General features: G+C 40.7%; 2 protein-coding genes across 6 annotated transcripts; one reads left to right on the plus strand and one right to left on the minus strand.

Annotated features, from left to right (window-relative positions):
- Nucleotides 1-279: 279 nt before the first annotated feature.
- arhgef16 (Rho guanine nucleotide exchange factor (GEF) 16) lies at nt 280-12,821 on the plus strand. 2 transcript variants are annotated; one of them, XM_086276101.1, is made up of 15 exons: nt 280-600; nt 1,256-1,870; nt 2,403-2,454; nt 3,188-3,345; nt 3,647-3,703; nt 6,145-6,305; nt 8,162-8,314; nt 8,399-8,528; nt 9,138-9,212; nt 9,328-9,420; nt 9,592-9,743; nt 10,505-10,690; nt 11,050-11,120; nt 11,789-11,890; nt 12,035-12,821. In XM_086276101.1, the coding sequence occupies exons 2-15, from the start codon at nt 1,301-1,303 to the stop codon at nt 12,172-12,174; spliced, it is 2,100 nt and encodes a 699-aa protein (XP_086132227.1). In that variant the 5' UTR covers nt 280-600; nt 1,256-1,300; the 3' UTR covers nt 12,175-12,821. The 2 variants fall into 2 exon arrangements, with proteins under 2 accessions (XP_086132227.1, XP_086132226.1); XM_086276100.1 differs by lacking the exon at nt 280-600 and adding an exon at nt 618-1,146.
- A 4-nt stretch (nt 12,822-12,825) lies between these two features.
- Nucleotides 12,826-17,666, minus strand: ybx1 (Y box binding protein 1). Of its 4 annotated transcripts, none has more exons than XM_086276105.1 (8): nt 17,401-17,666; nt 15,557-15,620; nt 15,232-15,265; nt 15,041-15,130; nt 14,648-14,926; nt 14,169-14,254; nt 13,546-13,832; nt 12,826-13,170 (listed from the first exon to the last, which is right to left on the minus strand). In XM_086276105.1, exons 1-7 carry the CDS (start codon nt 17,507-17,509, stop codon nt 13,592-13,594), a joined length of 903 nt encoding a protein of 300 aa, XP_086132231.1. In that variant the 5' UTR covers nt 17,510-17,666; the 3' UTR covers nt 12,826-13,170; nt 13,546-13,591. The 4 variants fall into 4 exon arrangements, with proteins under 4 accessions (XP_086132231.1, XP_086132230.1, XP_086132229.1 ...); XM_086276104.1 differs by having other exon boundaries at nt 14,157-14,254; XM_086276103.1 differs by having other exon boundaries at nt 14,585-14,926.
- Nucleotides 17,667-22,352: the final 4,686 nt, after the last annotated feature.

The raw sequence follows: 22,352 nt of genomic DNA on the forward strand, positions 1-22,352 counted from the left end.
CGTAGCTATGTGTTACCAATCAGGTATACAAAAATCAGAAAAAAAATTTTTGTCATTACAAGTTTACGCAAAAGGGAACACTTTGTCTTTATGTATGCGCAAACGGATTTCAGCTACTCAAATGTCAAAATTCTACTTGATGCTCTATAATAATGTATATATATAGCCTATATATATTTATTTTATTTATTTTTTTCAAAGTCAAGGTTTGTATGACCGAGACGAGACTGGTAAATAGGATAATCCAGCATCACAGGGGCAGGTGTTAAATATGAATGGCTAAATATAAGGCTGCTTATCCGTGAGAAGCTGTCTCGCGAGCTGTGTCCTGCTTTCATCGAAACGGTCGCTTATTAATGATTGATTGACGCTCACCTGTAGTGACGTAAAGGGTTCGCTTTAATGGGCGCCTGCAAACACAGGAGGAAGTGGGCGAGTAAAGACGGAGAATGTGACAGAAAGCGGCGGAGGAGTACAGCTGCAGCTCAATAAAAGCTGCACTCTTTCTGCGCGTCGGACAGCAGCTCCGGAAGCACCGGCGGACTGACCCGTGCTGTCAGCGAGTAAACGAGGCTGCTGTCAGAAGCTCTGCTCACTCAGGTAGGGCAGTTTGTTGGACCTCTCTCGGTGTTGCTTGCATTGCGTGTCATCTCGCTGTTTTGAACTGTGGGAATGCGAGGCAGACATTTTTTCCCTCTCCCACCCTAATCCGTCTTACAGGCAGCGAAGTTATTGGAAATCAATTTGCGAGTAAGGCGAAATGCACGGAAAAAAAAACCCCAAAACACTTAAAGTGGATTTACAGCAGCGGGATTTTATATTTGAAACCCACATGCAAAGCTGATTTCTCACTGGCTGGTAGGAATGCCACTTAAAGACTTTCGCCAGGCTTATTTATAATAGAGATGTGTTTATAAGAAGTACGCATGTATTAAAACGGGCTTATGGGTCTGCGCTGGACTGTTCACAGAACAGGACAGGAGTAGCCAGCTTATTAAAAAGTTTCTGTTCTTGTGGTTACTGCAGCGTACAGATTTACAGTCCAGCGTAGGAGTAAGTGGTGACTCATGGGTTAAGTCCCTTCATATGAGTTTGAAGGGTATCAAAACTCTGAGTGCTTGTGTGAGAGCGGAACTGGATCACAAGGTGGGTCACTGGAGATTATTTAGGGCCAGACTGTTGCCTTGTTTCTGTTTAAGGTCCTGCTTTATACATTATAACTCCTTTCAATTCTGTACTTTGTCCATTGTTGTAGTTGCTGAAGAGCCCAGACCAGCCAATATTAGGACAGGAGGACGCCATGTCTCAGAGCCAGTCAGAGGACTGCCAGGTCCCTCAGATCGTGGAAAATCAGTTCGCCACAGAACTCCATATATACGAGTCGGGTGATGAGTGCCCTTCGCCAGGCTCTGCAACACCCGAGCCTGAAGCATCCACACCCAAGGAGCAAGCGGAGGATGTGGATGATGATAAAGTGGACAGGCTTGCGGTGCCTCAGCAGGTGGTTCTGAGCACAACAAGTCCTGCTGCGCTGAAGGTTGGCAAGGAGCAAATGATCCCCAAGAAGTTAGCAGTGTCCAGCCGGCCTAAAAACCGACACCACACCACCGTGGTGACATTCCCAGTAGGACTGGAGAACTCCAGCAGTGCGAACCAAAGCCGTCGCTCGGATGTGTCCTGGGACGATTACGACAGTGATGGAGAAGGTTTTGGTATTAGGAGGAACCGCAGGAACCAGTCATACAGAGCGGCAATAATTAGCTTGAATTTTGAAACCTTGGCGACAGAACAAGCAACTGCAACCGAACTGAAACCTGTTAGAGAGGGCAGAGCACCCAGTCCTGCCCCAATTCGCACCCATGGACGTAAGGTACATAAGTTGAGGCCAGGGGGTCTAAGGATAGTGCTCTACTCTGCCCATCTGCCACAAATATATTGCAAATTAGATGAGAACTTGTATGCATGTCACAGTTTGATATTAGCTTATGAATTGGTTAGAAAAACAGGCATCCGAGCTAGTCCTTCTAATTAATCATACTTTAACTTATCCAATTACTTGGAGCATGTGCAGCATCATTTTCTTTGTGTAGTTGTGACCTTTAAACACATACACTTCGACTGGGTCTGTCAAGCTCTTTCAGTCTGGTGTAGCTACCAAAGTTCTTAAATGAGCAGAGCTGATGCAGTCTTGTCCTTTTAATAGGTGACAGGGGGAATACCCAATAGTGTCAGCAACATTCAACTTTAGTAATAAAGATGATGGCGTTTTTCCACAATCGACTAGACTAGTGTTCAGGAAGTTTGTTAAAGGCAGAATGAGGAAAGAAAGGAAAAAATATCAGCATCAGTGACACACATTTATTCCACAGTAACTTCAGGCTGCACTGCTGTTTTGTCTCTAGGGAACCCTGGGGAGAAAGAGGAACCAGAGACAACGTGGATCATTCAAAGATGGTATGTCCACCCGTGCGCCGCGTTGTCTGCGTCTCTTAATTGGGTTAAAGGGCTACAAATACTCAGAAAATACCAATTACATTTGACATTTTGAAACTAGATTGCAAATTAATCGTATGCTCAGTCATGAAAACCTCATGCAGAGAAAGCTATAATTTCCATGCCATAGCTTGGAAAGGAGGGGACCGAAACGGAAATCGTTCTCCCTGAGCACTCCTGGCATGTTAACTACTTGCTGGGCCTTGAAGGTTGTCCCGAACCGTCAGGCACTGCGACGTCTCCTTTTTGAGATGTGATTTTTAAAGTAATCTCTGAGATCTAGTTATGTGGAATTGAGAAGAAAACTCAGTTTATAAAACTGATACTGAAGCAGCTGATTGAGAACTGCCTAAACAACACTTCTGTTTGCTTGTTTGCTTCTTTTTAAGTCCTCGAGGATCATTCGATGTTTAACCTGCTCTTTGATCTTTAACCTGCACATTTAACACACTCTCTGTCTACCGGCTGTCCACCTAACTGATACATTCTCACCTCCCTCGTTTTCATTCTCAAATAATCCATCTTAGTATGGTGTCACAATCCAGCTTTGGCATTTTTGTGGCATTTGTGAGTGAAAAACAGCAAAATCCACACGTAAGCTGATCATGATAGTAGATACTTTTAGAACTGTGCATTTAGGACTCTATGACTATAAAATTTTCTGAGTTCAATTTGATGTTGATGTTGTCCTCAGCTACACCACGCCTCTACCAGGAAATCCGTGAGCGGGGGCTGCAGTCCACCAACCAAGATGAGTCCCTTGATGAGTCTGTGGTGGCAGAGCCTGCTGCAAATGATCAGGGCATTGTGATAAAGAGCTACCGACCAACCCAGCTCACCTGGAGCCAGCTGGTACATGTCCAAATGCAATGAGGGAATCAAGTATAGGCTAAGAGCAGTCTATAATAATCTTCAGTTATCAATAAAGCAGCGTGCTAGTACAGAAATCATTTTCAGTCCTCACTTCCTTCCGCAGAGAGCACTGTCTGCCTTCTGCTTTTTTTTTTTTTCAAATCAATTTGAATTAAAGTTATCTGATATAAACACTTACTCTTACTGTACTGAATATGTTTTATATAACGGTCTCAAAAAAATTATTCAAAGAAATATTAGTTTCAAACTATTGATTATTTTTTTTATATCACTTTTAAAGGTGAAGGACACCGGTATTCTGGACTCGGTCACACCTCAGGAGCGAAAGCGACAGGAGGTAAGAGTGTGCGTGCTTACATAGCAGCTTACTATATCAGGTTGGCCTGGTAAGGTTAACTTTACTGTGTAACAAATCTCAGATTAAGTTGTCAACAAGAGATGACACAGAGGAAGGTGACAGATTATGGTCATTGTTAAGGACCAGAAGAAATGTAAAAATTGTATGAGTAGGTTTATTCGTTTAATATGGCAAGCACTGGGTAGGTGCATATTGTCTTGTTGAAGGTATCTGGTTTATGTAATGAAATCTCTTTAGCAATGAATAAAATGTGCACTGCAGGCTGTGGAACTGAGTAGTTTGTGGTAAAGATTAATGAACTAATTTGGTCAATCATCATTAGCTTAAATTTAAGATGATGCTGCTCCTTACGATCACTTCACAAACTCAGTCTTTGTAGTAGAGGTATGGGTAAAAGACAGCCACGATATGAGCTGATGGTGCAGTTGGATGAATCCAGAGAGACCAGTAAACCTCTGTGTCACAGCAGTACAGATCAGGTGATCACAAAGCCTGGCCATGAAGAAAACAAGTCCACGATGATTACAATACAAACCAATTTGGTTATTTTCATGTGAGTCATTACTCTCCACGACGCTGCAACACTGGATTTACCGGTTCCCTCATCTTCCAAGTACTACTGACCCCTTTTCTGAGAGGGATTGTGGTGTGCTTCAGCATGCTACAGAAAACCGCACACCACTAAAACTCCGTGGATAAACCATAAATGCAACCATAAAACATTTGACAAGTTCAAAGCATTTCACCCAAAATGTTTACATTAAGAATGACAACTTTTTTTGCTATATAAAATGTTTTAGGAATATTCTTGATGACAGAATGGAGAGAAGAAGAAAAAAACTATGATATGATGATATGATGATATGCTGCTTCCGTTCACTCAGATAAAGAGAAAAGCTGCCACAGCCTGTGGTTTCAATAAAAACTGATACCAGAATAAGAAACCCCCACACATGCAGTGACTATTAATAGTTTTTTTTATACTGGATCGCAGTTTATTAATGCAATAATTATTATCATATTTTATAGTTTAGTAGAATTGGGGACATACAGGGAATTGTTTTTTTTTTTTTTTTTTTTTTTTTTTTTTTAAAGGTGATTAAATGGATTCAAGCACAACATGATATGATTACTGAAGGTTTCGTAAGAAAACTCTGTAAACTATTGGGCTAAATCAGAGTTTTTGTTTAGGGGGAAAAAGTTCATCCTGAATTCATTTCCTGAATGGAAACCTGTTCTCAGAGAATTTGTCTAAATGCTCTCTAAGCAGGTTAGGATCCCGCTAAGGTGGGTTCGGGTGAAGTTAATGTAACAACAAATCCAGTTATATTTCATTCCAGAAACTTCTGAAAAGCCAACAAACATCACAAACTGATACTATCTGTGCAGTGTAACACTATCCCAGGGTGGATTTTTCCCTCACCAGCCATCTGAGATGTCAGCTGTTGTGTCAATAGCAAAGGTCCACCCTGTATGCACTACAGTCCCTGAATAAAGCCACACCCTGTGAATGTAATCATTCTCTGGCTACACAGGTGCTTATCATGCTCCTTTGTACTTTTGGTCAACTCATAGGTCTACTTTAAATGGTGAACCAGTTTCCTGCAGTCGTTCAAATCATGTTTTAGGAACTATGAAAGCATTTTATTGAAGTTCAGGATTGCTGAGGTTAATAAAAAATGCTGCACTCCTTGTGGATAGACTGTAGTGTAATGAAGATTTGAGATTCTTGCAACAGAGATCTTTACTCAGTCCAGCACGCAGTGTTACTTATTGACATTTCAAGCTTCAAGTCAGAACTTGTTAGATTTAGCTCAGCTCATGCCCTTTGGTCATTCCTGGAAGGTGTGTCGTTCCCACCTCTTCGTTCCTCCAAGGTTCTAACCACAACACTAGTGGTAAACTAAGATAATGTAAAACATAGTGTTTATTCTGTTATACAGCTGAAAACACACAGCTACTAATCAAGCAGTGGTGAAGTGTCTGCTGGTTTTGCATTCATTACACTTCAGTGTTCTGTGAATTTTAAGATGAATATCTGCAATACTAAAACTGCATTTAGGCATTGCTCCCTTTGAACCGCCTGGTTTTTTTTTTTTTTTTTTTTTTTTTTTTTGAAAACCACAGCAGCCTTGATAAACCAGAATGCACAGCAGCAAACGCTCATGTTTTATAATGTTGTCACATGCTGCACACTGGGTTTTCTGGCTGGTTGTAATGTAGTGAAGCAGAATGCCGTAAGAAGATGCTATCTCTCTAAAGGAATTCTGGGATATGTAGGAACTCACTACATCACACACATGAAATAAGGAACACGGTGAATTAAAGTGAAAGAACTTGACAGCAGCAAGTACATGTTGCAGAGTGACTGGCTCATTCCGATTTACTTGGTTGTGTAACTTGTTGTCTTCACTTGATAGGCCATTTTTGAGATCATCACCTCAGAGCATTCATACCTGCACAGCCTGGGTATCCTAGTACGCAACTTCAAGGAAAGCGAAACACTGAGGAAGACAATGACGGCCACAGAGCACCACCACCTCTTCTCCAATATTGCCGTCATCCGTGACGTTAGTCAAAGGTTAGCGCATGACTCTTAAGGATCTCATAGTCATCATTACTGTATTTTGCTAATTTCAAAAAGACCTTCATTTTTATTTTATTTTTTTCTGGGGAAAGCAGTGATGTCGAATTCATCTGAAACATATTACTTGTAAGGAAAAAGGTTGATTCAGGTAGAGCATTTGCCATTAGCATTTCTGTAGTGTCCTGTAGGCCCCATAAACATGTTAAAACTTGCTAGTCAAACTGGTTCTGCTGCCTATCTGCTCAGAGTGGTATTCCCAGGCTTTATAATGATAATGTGTTTGAAACCAGCCTATGTGTAATGCAAGCAACTTTATTAACAAAGAGAAATGCCCTTTCATCTTTGAGCCTCTTCTTCGGTTTCCAAGTAAAACAGTATCTGTGAAACTACTGAACGTGTATTGGAAGCTGCTGTCTCAGTTTGTGTGTGTGTGTGTGTGTGTGTGTGTGTGTGTGTGTGTGTGTGTGTGTGTGTGTGTGTGTGTGTGTGTGTGTGTGTGTGTGTGTGTGTGTGTGTGTGTCCCCTGTAGTTGGTTTGTTGGCTGGGCGGTTTTCAGGTTTCATTTTCTTTTTTGTTTGTTTAAAATGCACTTTTCAAGAGTGGGGCTAAAAGTCATTTTTCATGTTGATGTTTGTTATTTATCTGTTCGAAACCGGTGAGGCAAAGGTCAAAAGATGTTTCTTCCTGTTACTAAGGTTGCTTAACATTGCCACAAACTATTTCTGTGATCAGTGATAGAAGTTATATCCCAAATACTTTGATGTAACTTAAAGGTCATTTTTGATTTTTAGATTGTGGTGTGAAAGTCATAGGATTTTTTTTTTTTTTTGTACTAATATACAGTTCTGTGCAAAAGTCTTGAGCCACTTCTTTGTTATTTTGTTAGAAGAGTTAGGTGTTTGTGCAGTTCTTTCCTGAAACATGTACGCACATGGAAATACATTATACACGGCAAAAACCGTTTGTACTTTAATGTGCTAGAAAGGAAAGCTTGAGTATGGCCACCTTAGTTTTTCAACATAACCTGAACTCTCTTCTTCTCATTTCTTTAAGTAGTGTTCAAGAATATGTTGGCTGCCTTTTGCTCCGTTCTCTGTCAAAATGATCCCACACTCCATCTGTCCAATCCAAGACCGTGTTTCATTGTGGCTTTGTCTGTCTAGATGTGCTTTTACTCCGCTGGTAGTGTGTTTGAGATCATTGTCATGCTGAAAGATGAAGTTGTTGCTGATCAGATGCTTTCCAAATAGTATTGCATGGTGGATCAAAATCTGATGGCATTCTTTTGTGTTCATAATTCCATCAAGCTAATAGCTTGACAATCACAGCTAATCTAATTTTTCCCTAATTGCACTGTTGGGGAAATTTTTTTTTTCTCTGTCAAACAGTGTCATCACAGTATTTTTCATTGCTTCAACTAAAGAAATGGTAACAACTGGGTTTTAGTTTGTGTTTTTGCAACAGGCTCCTAGTAACAAAGTGCCCAATCAGTTTAAAATGGGTTCTTTGCTAAGTAGTCTGTTATGTGTGGATAAAACACTGGTACTACCCTTGAATTAGGTGATTTTTTTTTTTTGTTTTTTTTGTTTTTTTTGTGCTTGAATAAATCATTGGTCAGTGTGTGGGGGGGTGTGCATTAACTATTTAACTACTTCTCAAAATTTCAAAGAAGTTTGGTTCATTGGAGTCAGAGAAATATTTCATCTGTGCATTGATTGATTTGTATTACACATCAGAAATGTAAACTGTTCAGTGGTCACAGTCAGTTCAGCCTGAACACCCTCTGTATATGTCCTACAGAGGTGGGAGAAATAACATATCTTTTAAATTGTTACTGAACTCTCCCTCAGGTTTTTTGAGGACCTTGAACAACGTCACTCTGACAACCCAGTGATCATGGACATTAGCGACATTGTTCAGACCCACGCTGCTAACCACTTTGAGCCGTACATTAGCTACTGCTCCAACGAGACCTTTCAGCAGAGGACCCTGCAGAAGTTATTGTGAGTAGAAGAACAAGCAAGCTATTGAGTTTCTCCAGTAACATGGCTAAATGAGCTGAACATGTGTCTTTCTGCATCTCTTAGGTCAAGTAACAGTGCGTTCAAGGAGACCCTGAAGAAAATCGAAATGAACAGTGAATGCAGAGGTCTCCCCATGCTCTCCTTTCTCATCCTTCCCATGCAGCGAGTAACCAGACTGCCACTACTGCTGGATGTCAGTTTAAGATTTGCTTTACTATATGAGTAAAAGTTTTTTTGTTTTGTTTTTTAAGAGTGGAACATACAAAGCAACTTAAAAGGGACATTTAAAAAAAATATGGGTTCATGGTCAGCAGGTTCTGTGTGTATTTTCTCTTTTAGTGAATCAGAATCATACATTCATTAGAGCCCGACTGACACAGGTTATGGTAGAAATCCAATACATCAGCCGATATTTTTTTCTTTCAGACACATGAAACATAAACAGAAGCCTGACAATGCAGTTTAAAAATAATCCTGGTTTACTATTTCAACAAGTTGTGGATTACTTGTTTATGCTCTGCCCTTCTCTGCTCAGATCAGCTGATTGTTTTTGTAGCGTTGCAAGATAGTCACAGAGTGCCCTCTGGTGGACAAACGTTTTTGAAGGGTGTTTCTACAAAGTCTTTGTGTCTATCCATCCATTTTCTTTAACATTTTTTTTATTTAAATTATTGACTATATTATTATTGAATTATAAATGCTGATACTAGTATATCAGCCCTGCCAGTATATCAGTCGGACTCTTATGTACTAAGTGTTAACTAATACACAAGAGAGTAACTGGTATTTGTTTGCTCCTCAGACAATCAGCCAGAAAACTACACAAGGAACAGCGCAGTACTTTGCTGCTATCTGGGCATTGCACTACATCAATAAGGTACTGAGCACACCTCAGCTAGTATGCATGTAAAGCACTCTGCAGCTTCACAGTTATCATCTGAGAGCAGACTGGGACATTTATGCTGCTATTGTTAAAATTATTATGCCAACAGCTGGTCACTAGCTGCAATGATGGAGCTAGACGGATGGAGCGAACTGAGCAGATGTACACCATCGAGAAACAAATGGATTTTGGTAAAATCAAGGTGTGCTTCCACACAGTCAAGAAAGAATACACTGATACATACATATGGTTACATTGATTAGTAAAATATCATAAATGATTGTAGTAATAAATAACAATGTCATTTAAAAATTCATATAAAACCTGAGTCCACTTTGCTAACCTGGAATGATAAATCTGTTGATGCTGACAGGCATTCCCACTGGTGTCATCATCGCGGTGGCTGAAGAAGCGCGGTGAGTTGCGCCTCTCACTTGAAGAGTTCAGCATATGGAAGGCTTTCAGCACCAGAAGCTACTACCTGTTTGTCTTCAGCGATGTACTGATTGTCACCAAGAAGAAGAGGTGAGTGGAGTGCCAACAATCGTATTCACCTAAAATACTATTATCTGGATACAGTGGGAAATTTTGAAGCTGAGTATGAAGATGACTGTCAGAGTTAGTTTAAGGCTTTCCCTGTGTAATGATTGAGTTTTTTCATTGATTTTGATGACAAATATTCAAATGATGTATCTTAAGATGATTCCTGGTGGACCATAAGTAGTGGACACCTAAAAGATTAATGGTAGAGTACAGTAGAACATGCCTGGACATCTGCTAAAGTGGGCAAGAGAAGAGAACACTTAAACCCACAAACAGTTTAATTCACTTGCTTGCTATTTCCTTGTGACTGTAGTGGATACGAAGTAGATCCAGCTGCTGACAGAATATGAGAAACAGAAGAGAGGAGGGAAAGGGACAGAGCATGGAGAGAGTATGGATGTGGTGCTTGCATACTTGAGATTCTTCGATCCTGCATTCAGCGTGTCAGCTCGACTGACTACAGCTTTCTGTTTTGAGTTAGGGAGAAAGCAAACAATGTCAGCTCAGAGGAACAACACTGGAGTCATTTAGACACTTTTTTAAGTCAAGTGATAGTATCTAGGAGAGACCATTATCAATCAAGTGATGGAGTTTTAGCTGCTTGGGATCTAGGTACATTGACACATGCATAAACTAGGTGTCACAGCAAGTTTGGCAAGACAACACAATAAGCTTAAAACTGCCATGTGATGGACTTTTTTTTGTTTTTTTGTTTGTTTGTTTTCTCCCAATTGTTTGTCCAGTGAGGAGAGTTTTGTGGTGTTGGATTACGCTACTTTAGAGAATATTGAGGTGGAGATGGGTGAGGATGGAGAGAAAAGGGCGCCTACGTCTCCCAAGAACAACTCCAGCTACCTTTCTTTTAGACTACTGATGAGCAAGAACAGTGAAGGGAGAGCAGAGCAAATCTCCCTACTGGCTGAGTCCAGGTACTGTGACTTTCAGACTCCTCTTAAGCTCAGCTATATATATCTCAAAGAAAAGTTTACTTACCCAGAGGTCTAACAACTTCTAATGCTTTATATCACAATGTGATTCTAAAATATTGCTTTCTTTCAATACTGATAGTAGTTCTTTATTCAAAATCACATTTACATTTACCACCTCGAAGACCACATCTAATAGTTTGTGTCTGGCGCTCTCTACTGCCATGAATCTTAATGGCAGCCTAAGATCCTCCCATGTTATGAATTTCACTGTAGAAAACACTGGTTTGTAGTCTTTTTTTTTTTTTTTCTTTTTTTTTTTTTTTATTAATTGTGCTTTTTTTTTATTTTCTATCACCAAGGGTGGACCGGGAACGATGGATAGTTGCTCTTACAGAACACAAGGAGACAGCTGGCTCCAATAATACTGATGGTAAGCTTGTATTATTATAAAGAATAATAAGTTTAATCACAGTGTTTGTTTTCCTGAGATGTTATTCATTTGTTATGAACTCCTCAGCACAGTGCAGCACAGAAAACAGATGATTTGCATTCAGTTTTGCTGTCTTATTTGTTTACACAGCTGCAGTGTTTATTTCTTCTTCGGTTGAGCTTGTTAGATTTCCTTTGATCCATAAAGAACTAGTAAGAAAAGCTTCCAATAATTCAAACTTCCTACCATTTAGACTCAAAAGCATCAAATAGTAAAAGTATTTTGTTTTTTCTGTCGACACAGATGTAGCCGAATCATTCAAAGATTACCTGGCCTGGCGTGACCAATGTCTTTGTTGCTATAAGATCAGAATAGATACAGACATTAAAATGGTATTTTAAAAATGAAAAGTTCCAGAAGAACCAGTCCGTTTACCACACCGACAGCAAAACTATTAGAGGTGGGGTTGCAGCTTGTGTAGTTTAATAGCAAGCATAGCTGTTGACATTTGGGTTTGTTATCAAAGGGTGTGCCACTCCAAAGAAGTTATGGTATGTACTTTGGTGTAATTTTACACCCTGTTGGATATAAGTTAGCTTCCTACTCATTTGTAGGACAGTAAGCTGTTCAACATAGTTTTATGAACTTCACTGCCTTGTGCTTTTCAGGTCTGCCACAGTATGAGGCCACCAAATCCTACATGCCAAAGGAGCCAGATGAACTGGGCCTGAAAGAGGCAGAGCTTGTCATTGTCTTACAAAAACAAGAGGGTGAGACCTTAACTTCTTTCCAATCTGTAATACAATGCAAATTTCACACCATCAAACACAAGAGTGTCGCTGTTCTTTTGGTTAAAAGCGCAAAATAAAATGTAAGGTGCTTTAAAGTTGACCTTAACAGCGATCTTCTCCTAGGATGGTGCTATGGGGAGAGAATGCGAGATGGAGTGAGGGGCTGGTTTCCTGATAGCTGTGCCACAGAGATCACCAACCCTGACGCCATGGAGAGCAACGTACAGCGTATGAAGCGTTTGCGCAAAGAGACCAACGTCTGAGACATTGCACTGCTGATGAATCGTACTAAACATAAACTATCAATTATAGTAGATGTGGTCCAGCAGTCCATTACCGACTGAAAAACATTGACTGGGCACAGAGAAAACCATAACCAATCATTAATGCTATTCTCTGGTCTCGGATGCAATGATTCAGGTTCATATTTCTACCTTGTGCCTTCCATTTCTCTCTACCATCAGGCTATCAAAACACATTATTTGAAACTGTGTCGATCTCTTTCAGGAACAATTGAACAGTAAGGATTTTTGTCCACCTGTACGAATGTGCAGCATAAAGACTTCTTGGTCACTCCAGCCATTTTCTGTTTAGCTGGTTTTTAAGCTGCATTTTAATTTACTTGCTGCAGTAAAATGATCTTTAGATGTAGAACACATTTGTGGATAAATACTGGTACTACACTGTCAATGTCTACAAAGGGTTTTATTACTGTGCTGTGAAAAAGTGACCAAAGTTCTGATTAAACACTGTAAATATAGTTGATGATAACCACACCATTGCTTAAGTCCCTCATCTTTATATGAAATGGGGAATAAAAACAAAACCTTAAACTGTGTCCTCTGTAAATGAAAGATTGTGTCTTTTTCCATATCCTGTATACTTGAAATAAAAAACAGCCACCACTCCAAACATTTTTCCTGGTTCTGGACTTTTATTTGAGCTTGCATTTTGTTAAAATGTTTGAATACATAAAAAGTTATTTAAAAATGTCAAACTGACCAGATATCAAATTCCATTTTATCTTTAAAAACCATTTGGTGTAAAAACTTAGGACAGATTTAGAAAAACATTTGCTGTTTCCCCAAAACGTTTTGTAGCTGTCACATAAAAATAATGGAAAAAAAACAAGTCTGCATAGATTCTGCAGGCCATCGGTGGTAATCTGGTCAAATGCATGGTGCAAGCTTGTGACGATCGTCAAGTCAAATCTTTATTGCTCAGATCTTATTTGATGTTTCTTCTTGTTGACAAAAAAACTGTAAAAGAAGAAAATTAGCAATTAGTCCACTGTAAGTTTTTATTAAACATTCCTAGCCTTTTGGATTTAGACATTTTGCATGGTGTATAATGAAATGCCTAAAAATGTGCATCACCAGAGACACTATTCAGAGATGCTGTTCAGACAAAAGACAAAAGTGATAGAGCTCAGTGGTGCCAGACTGTTTGCTTAATCAAATCCACTAGATTAGGCTTTCGGACTGTCCACTACAGAGCCAAAAAGTGTATAGGACAAGCTATTCAGCTTTACACTGCTGTAATGCTGCCTAGTTATTGTGCTTTCAGTCCCAGATGCTGAATCTAATGAACACATGTAAAATCCTACATTATGAATATGGTCAAAGCAGACTCACCCGGACGATGGTAAAAGATGGTAGGTGCCGGTGGGCAGGTTATTTCCTACTCAGCCCCACCCTGCTGGGCCTCGGGAGCGGACGTTTTCTCTGCCGATGTGTCACCTCCTGTCTTGGCCTCCTTGTTTTCCTGGCCAGGTTTGCCACCAGTCTGTTGGCGTCTGCGGCGGTAATTGAAGTTGCGGCGGTAGCGGCGCTGGCGGGGCTGCTGATTCTGACCACCTTCACCGCCCTGATTCTCCTTGTCCTCCTCAACGTCCCGCACCGGTCTGGGACGGGGTGGACCCCTAAAGTTAACAAACAAAAAGGAAGAAGCTATAAGCAAACAATAAGGGTACCAACTACAAGGCAGAAATACCATGCAGAAAAATACATCTACTAAAACAAGATGCAGGATTCAAGTGACTAACAAATTGCAGCTTTTCAGCAGCAATTTGTGGATAGGCTGCAACAAAAGGAGAGCTTCTCTATCCAAACATGTGGAGATTACTACTAGTAAAAGAATCAAATAGAGAAATCTTAGTTGCTGGACACAAGACCAGGATGGAAACAGCCCAAATGTTTATTCGCCCATTGTTGCAGCCCTACATCAGTGAAGCCAACATGCAAACCTTGGTCTGAACCTTGGTCGGAAGCCTCTGTAGTAGTTCTGCCTCGCTGGTTTGTTGCCCTGGTCTTGACCTCCCTGGCTCTCATCACCCTCACCTCCCTGAAAGCAAATGGATCAAACTGGTCAAACGCCTTCTGAACCATAGTTCAGTAGTGACATGCACCACTCTAATGAAACTAGCAAGCTTAAAGAGTTAATATTGAAATGATGAATGAGCATTACCGGGTAGTTCACCGTAACAATCATGGGACCCTATTAGAGTCAGTTTGTAAAATACTGGCAAGGCCCCCGATACACCAAGATTTATTGGTCACAACCACGTGAGGGTTAGGAGAGGGTTAAGAGCCGAGTATGACATAATCATATTACGGTCCCGACTTTAGGGACAACTGGGTGTCTGTTTCAGGATAGTAGCCTGTGACAGCATACCTCAGTCATCTCTCCGCGTGGTGGGTTGGTGTACGGGGGCCGGCGGCCGTATCGTCTACGTACAAAGTATGGTGGGTAGCGCCGTCTGCCAGGGTACGTGGGTCTGCGCTGCTGTTGCTGCGAGTCTCCTTCAGGGGCATTCTCTCCACCCTCTCTGCTTTTGTCACGTCCTCCGCTGCCTTGTTCACCCTCTCCATCACTCTGGTAGTTCTCTGGATAGTCTCCTCCACGGGGAGGGCCCCTCCTTCGGGGGTACCGCCTATAGCGGTTCCTGTCAGCAGCATACTTGCTTCCCTGGACTGCAACACCACCTGGGCCGGTGACATTTGCAGCCTCTGCTCCCTGTGTCCGCAGTAAGATGTTTTTTATTTTTTTAAACTAGAGAACATTCATGGGATGTTTTCTTTAGAAGCTGGCAGACTACAAAACCAAATTACTAACCAAAGAACAGCTTACCTTCTCTCCTTCGACTACATCAAACTCCACAGTTTCTCCATCTCCAACACTGCGAAGATATTTTCTCGGGTTGTTCTTTTTGATGGCTGTCTGAAATCATAATGGTTCACATTTGAAATGTTTCTAATCATCATAATCATCTGATGTTGGTTTAAATTGTGAAAAGAAAAAATCAACATTGCAAAGCTTACCTGGTGTACAAAAACGTCCTCTTTTGTATCATTCCTATGAATTTAAAGAAAAAGGAAGAAAAGAAAAAAAAAAAAGAAGCAGAACACCATTAGAAGTATCCTACTGAGCCACAAAAAGCAGTTATGCCTCTGCAGACTACAACAAAGCGAATGAGTGTAAGGATTAACAGATGCATGCAACCAGAGTTTGGAGACGTGTAGATAATTCATCTGGGCAGCTTTGTAAGAGAATCATAGCCATAATAGGATTGGGAATGTTGCTTCACACACTCACACTGTTGTTATCAGGGTCTATGGAAAGAAGGGATGGGTGGAGTCAACTTACCTGTTGATAAACCCATATCCATTCCTGACGTTGAACCATTTGACTGTACCCAAGACTTTTGTTGCTGTAAAGAAAACAAATTATGATATATTACTGATCATTTTAGATGCATCTTGGTATTTAATAAGACTTCTAACAATGACAAAGTGTAAAATAAGAACAGACCATGAGAAAGTGACACATTTAATGTGTAAGTTAAATATAACTCCCAACTGTCATTCTTATTATAGATCCTGGCGCTTAGGAGTGTCTTGTGCCAGCTGCATTTGGTGTGAGGTAAGCACCATGAACGAGTACCACGAACGAGTACCGACTAGATTACTTCTCGGGTAAATTTCAAGACTGCCCCTATTTTTAATGTCCCCGTCTACTGTAATGCCACCCAAATCAAAGATTTCAATATCATCATAGCAGGCCGCTGTAGCTAAACACATTGACTTTTAACTACAGCAGACCTACCGCCCCATTTTAGACGCACTACTGAGCGTTCACACGTGGTAGAGTCGCGCCCGGATATGTTAGCGAGCCCAGCTGGCTTGTTAGCATAGCTATGTAGCTGAGATGGTCTGAACCATGTGCTTGGATTACTGCCAGCAGGCGGAAATGAACATAACACATCGGACAGCTTCTATTGTGACCAAATGCTTAGAACGTTAAAAAAATTAAAATAAAATAAAAATGCCACGGTTATACTGGTTTCAATTAACAGCCAAGGAAATGGCGAAATAAATCAGCGGAATACACGGCGGACATTTTGGATGGCCTCTTTAGCCATGTAAATAGCTCAAGCTAGCTGGCTAGGCTAATATAGCTTCGCAAGCAACCGTCGGTCGATCACTAGGCCCCATTGAGACCTCATCAATTCCACCGAAAATAGTCGACCATTGACAGTTGTGCTATGGTGCTTTTCTGATCAAATCCAAATATAAATCGCTGCTAATTGTAACAGTGAAAAGTTTGAATATAGTTTCGACTGTTTTAGATTATTTTTTTTAATCTTTCACCGGGGAGCAAGACTCGTGCGAACAAAGGATGGCAAGTCGCTAACGCTAGCTTGATTTCGATATAATTTGTAACCGGTTAAGCCATTTGATATCTCGGTGTTCCACAAATATGGCATTAAAGTTCACTTTAATACATCATTTCCCATTTCCTGCCTGCTTAAAAGGAGCACCGACGTTGGCATATACACACAGAATCTGATAACGGGCAGAAACCTTTTAGTTTACGTGACGGCCGACCGGTACCAGAGCATTCTATGGCGTACGTTAGACGCGAGGAGGCCAATGAACATAAGGGATTAAGTCTAAAATACCTCATTTAAAAAGAATACTCACATGTCTTCTAAAATTATTTTAATATGAAGGCCAAAGTGTTAGCTATTAAAGAATGAATAAGCAGCGGTCTATAAAAACTATAAAAAGCTTGCGCCGTCTAGCTTCCAACCGATACTTTAATTCTGTATCGCCAGCACGTAAACGTTTAGCGTTTTTAGGCACCAAAAGAAAATTATTAAACTTTAAGAATGCTTCTCGTTAGTAAAAGCCAATACACTGAATAGAACACAGCCCATGAAATAATAATTTTAGCCAAAGGGACCAAAAAATATACTGGGTCCCGTTGGCTAAAATAAAAATTTCTCTAATGTTAATGTAACAGTGTAATTTAACATGTGCTAACGTTGTGTGGCTCAACGGTCGTGTCTAACGAACGTTTTTTAGTTTACAGTATACTGAGCTGTGGATCGAGTTGACAACCTTACCTGCCACCACTTTTGCGCATTGCCCCTGTGCCATAAAATACGTTAGCTATCTAGTTAGCTTAACTAGCTCCAGCAGTCTTACCGATGACCTTCTTATCCCCCGCGGAAGCTGCGGCTGCCGGGCTGGATGGGCTCTCCGCATCGGCAGCAGGCGGCGGCGGTTGTTGCTGTGTCTCGGCCTCGCTGCTCATTGTTACTTGTTGGTAATGGCTTCAGCCGGCGGCGGCTCTTTGCTATAGTTCCCGGTGCTAGATGGTAACCTGGGCCGGCGGTGGTGGGGGCTACTGCCTTCGGGCTCTCTGCTTTCCTCTTTCCGCTCCCGTTGCCGATCGAACTGGGCAGAATGAGATGAGGTGCCGGAGAACGTTCCTACTCGGAGGTCCGCCCAACTGCCATTCTAATTGGTTGGAAAGTGTAACAGGAAACACTCGCGTTCCAATTAGCCTGAGCAACTGTCAATTTCGCTTCAGAAACGCGTTGGGTAAAATGATTGGGTAAAGGAAACCGTACCTGTCCATTCTCACCACCCCTTCATGATGTCAGAGCCAGACGAATCAGACCACATAACCGTGACAGTTTTGGAACAGTGTCTACTTGGTAAAATCATGTTCTGCTGACGGACCTGGAGCTAATATACATATAGTTTAAAATATAATTGTAGTTATCATTATGCAATACATAAAACTGCATGGAAATATTTCAAAAGACTTGGCCAAAATAGTAGGATTATCGTGTGTTAATCGCACAGGGGGCAAAGGAAAGTCAACAGCTGAATATTCTGCTTAAGAGATCTAGAATCACGGGTCCATTAAGAAGAAAAACGATGCCTGAATGTTTAAACTATTTTCAGTTTCATTGTGCACGCTAGTTAAATTAAAAATAAAAAGGTGCATATATATATATATAAAAAGAGGGGTAACTGATAAAGTAATCCATGTTACTTATTACACCTAAGCATTTAAAAAACTAATAATCATTTAACATTTCTGGAAATCTTAATTACCTTAGTCACACCATAATTATCTTTGACTGTCAAAAATTACATCACAGTTTAAATAAGCTGTTTCTGTAAATCATTTAATTATTAACCTTAAACCAAATCTTAGCAGAAATAATGACAAAGTAAGTCAGGTAATTTTCTATTTTAACTGGTTAAAGCCAGTCATCATCCTGTGTGAATTTAGAAACCCCACTTCCAGAGCAGCCGGGCCCAGACTGAGTGTAGGACAACCCCACCACAGCCTCCCCCCCTTCCATTGTCATGTTAATGCTCCACTGGCACTGTTTACGAGCACTGGTCGATGTGTGAAGAGCTTGCTGTTAATGTCTGAGCACCGTTGTCCCATACACAAAGATGGGCTTTAGCAACGACCCCAGAAAGCTTCCCAACAGAGATCCCCCTTTCAAAAAAAATGGGGGGGAAAAAGCCTCCTTCCTGCCTCCATAAGAACAGCGTCTCCATCTGAAAAGCTTCTTTTATGCCAAGGGAACGATGTCCAAGGCCGAGGAGGGAGAGCATGGATGGGGGAGGGGGTCTGTGGAGGCTTAGATCTGTATAGATGGCTGAGATAGAAGAGGTAGCCATAAGTTCAGCAGACGAGTGCTTGGCACTGGAGTGCTTGCCATGGAAGATGTGTTTCACTGTAAAGTGGTCCTCTCATTTCCTCCATAACTTTGAGGTTAAGATCAATTTTTAATCAAAGGCACTATAAGGAAACAGAGCTAGTAACACTTACCAAAGCAGCTCAGATTACTCTGGGTACACAATGTTCTTTCAAAGTTTGGACACTGCTACAGTTTCTCAAACACACATTAAGTTGATAAAGTTTAATCATCAGGTAAATCTGATTATTACAGATGTGAATTATTGAATTATTATTAGAGGGACTATTTATAGTTGGCTTTCACTACTTTCTAGACCAGGGGTATTAAACTAAAATTTGAGGAGGTCCAGTTGGAGAAAATCTTCTCAAGCAGAGGTCCGGGACATCATAATGTCTAACTTACGTTATGATTGTGATAGAGAAGCAACCTTTTTTTTTTTTTTTTTTTTAATTTATATCTGAACGTATGAACAATAGACTCTCAAATCAATGAAAATACAAGTTAAAACATTTCAACAAAATTTATTGTTAACACTGAAACACACAGTAGGCCTACATTAGAAATAGGGCTGCTGTTTAAAATGAATTAGAGAAAATAAATAAAATGGCTAAATTGTGCATCTTAAAACAAAGTGATTAATTTCAGAAAAAAAAAAGTTTCCCTTTTTCTTTACATTTTACATCTCGACTAAACAGTCTCAATACATTTTCAACAGATAACATCAAAACATTTTAACAATTTTACAGTTTCTCTTTCTTTCCCCCTTATATTCCACGTCCCAACTTTCTGTTGTTCAGTGAGAGAACTGAGCTTTAGTTCGCTCTACTAGGATTTTAAATCTGGGCTGGAATGGTGTCAGGGCCATTCTCATACACATGTGTAGGTGCTCATTGGTGATCCTGGAACGATATTTAGTTTTTATTATGTTCATTGTGGAGAAAGCTGCCTCACAGCTGTATGTGGAGCCAAACATGGTCAAGATGTACAGGGCTACTTTCCTCAGATTTGGGAAAGCTGTCTCAGAGACCAATTGGGGCCAGAAAGTGGCAGGTTCAGTTCTTCCAAACTGCTCTTTCAGGGCCACATCTGCTTGGAGATCAATTAGTTGCATTTGAAGAGGCCCAGCATTTGCCCACTTGAAGTGCTGTGTGACTTCCTTTGAGAACCCTCTGACATCAGTGATGGCAAATGGGTTCTTTATGAACATGGTGAGCTGCTGTCCAAAGCTGAAGCTATCAAAACGTTTGCTGAAGTTTTCAATCAGCTTATCAACAAAGTCAACAAAAGAGGACACATCTCTCTGTCCCTGAGCCTGTTCCTTCACTGTTGGGAAGTGTGCATAGTCTCCTTGCAGGTCTTCTTTGAACACTTCAAGTTTCCTCTGAAAGCAGTGGACAGCTGTCATCAGTTCACAAATTGAATTGTCCTTGCCCTGCAGCTTCAAATTCAGTTCATTTAGGTGTGAAGTGATATCAACCAAAAAGGCCACAATATCCATGTTTTTCCCATCATTTAAAAAGAGAGAAAAGTTTGTTGCTTTTTGACTTTCCAGCTCTTCCAAGAAAGCTGCTACTTCACTTCTGATGGACCAAAATCGCTCCAATGCCCTGCCTTTGCTAAGCCATCTCACATTGTTGTGAAGCAGAAGATCATCAGCGTGTGCATCAACTTCTCTGAGAAATTCCCTGAGCATGTAATGCTGACAAGAAGAAGATGCCCTGAGAAAATTAATCATTTTCATCATTGTTTTCATCACCTCAGCATACTCGTCTGACAGGGTGGAGCATAACACTGACTGATGAATAATGCAATGATAAGAGATTAGCTCGGGATTGTCCTCTTTCATTCTTGCTACAGCTCCTTTCTCTCTCCCCATCATAGCAGGGGCTCCATCTGTGGTTATTGAAACCACTTGGTTTGGCTCTATTCCTCGCTTTGTTAACATTTCCTTAATGGCCAGGTAAATATCCTCTCCTCTTGTAGTGCTGTGAAGGGAAGTTACACCTAGCAGGTCTTCACAGAACTCTTTCTTATCATTGTTGAAGAACCTTACATAAACTAACAGCTGAGCATTGTCAGACACATCAGTGGACTCATCTACAGCCAAGCCTACACATGGTGTCTTATGAAGACAGAAGAGAGAAATGTCAATATTAGTTTGTTCCTGATTTTTGGTGCCCACCGGTGATATAAGTTCGATGGTAGATAGGGGGCAGGGTTTAATAAGAATATTTTCTTCTTCCTGCTCCTTTTCACACATGGTTGTTGTGTTTTGTTGACAGAAGATGTGGTTGTTTTGTTTGATTTGTAGTACCAAGTGTGAAATAAATAAAAATGAAATGAAATGAAATGAAATGAAATGAATAGCTTCTTCCAGCTGGGATAGCACATCCTGAGCTAATAATTCACTTCTCTTTGTGGCTGTTGATGCTGACATAGGTATTTGCTTTATTTTGTCATGAAGCTCTTCTTTTTGTTTACCCTCAAGTAATGTTTCTGCTACTGCACTCATGCACTCTTTGACAACACCTGCAAAGGGCTTTTTGTGTTGACCTAAAATCCAAGCAACTCTGAGGGAACATTCATGAGCACGTTGTTGGGCGGTGAAAGAACTGGTTAAGATCCTTGTGGACTGATCATATTGGGCTCTGAGACTGCTAATTTTCTGGGACCTGAGTTCAGACTTGGGTGGGTATGATTGTTCAAAAGCTTTGTGCTTTGTCTCATAGTGGCGTTTGACATTGCCACTTTTAATCAGTGCCACGGTTTCTGAACATATGAGACACACTGGTTTGCTGCTTGCGGCCGGAAGAATGAACATATATGCGTCAGTCCATTCAGTCTTGAAAGTTCTATTTTCGGTGTCTGCTTTTCTCTTTTTTGAAAGCGCCATAGTTGTTTTACCTCTTGTGACTCCCGCTCACGTCTTGTCTCACTGTATCGTTAATCGTCTTGCTTGTCATTCACCTCTCACCATGTCTTTCCTCTGTCTGTCTGTGTCTGCACTCAGCGTTGCGATCGCCTTGAATGCGCAGATGTGATTGGCTAAGTAGTGTCACGTGGGTGGCGTAACTCGCACACAATTGGTTAGTATGTTCCCTGGTCTAATACAATGTAAGGTTACCGCTTAAAATTGAATCGCCCCGTCAAAATTAAATATAATTTAATATTTTGTTAACTATAGGTCCGGGTCCATATAGGATGGCGACTGGGTCCGGACTCGGACCCCGGTCCGCCTGTTAGTGACCCCTGGTTTAGAGGATAAAATCCCTGTGTTCATGAGAAGCTGAGTATCGCACTGGAGAGGAAATCGTAGGACGGAAGGCTGAAAGAAACACATGATTTTTGTAAAAAGGTGGCAAAGATTAGAAGTAAAAATGGTTAATTTGTTTTTGATTTCTTTTACTAAAATAAGTGGTTATTTTTATT

The sequence above is a fragment of the Aulonocara sp. 'chitande type north' Nkhata Bay genome, linkage group LG20 (assembly GCF_057382095.1).
Source record: "Aulonocara sp. 'chitande type north' Nkhata Bay isolate Kocher_YH1m ecotype deep benthic linkage group LG20, A_spYH_male_GT1.1, whole genome shotgun sequence".
Taxonomy (NCBI): Eukaryota; Metazoa; Chordata; class Actinopteri; order Cichliformes; family Cichlidae; genus Aulonocara; species Aulonocara sp. 'chitande type north' Nkhata Bay.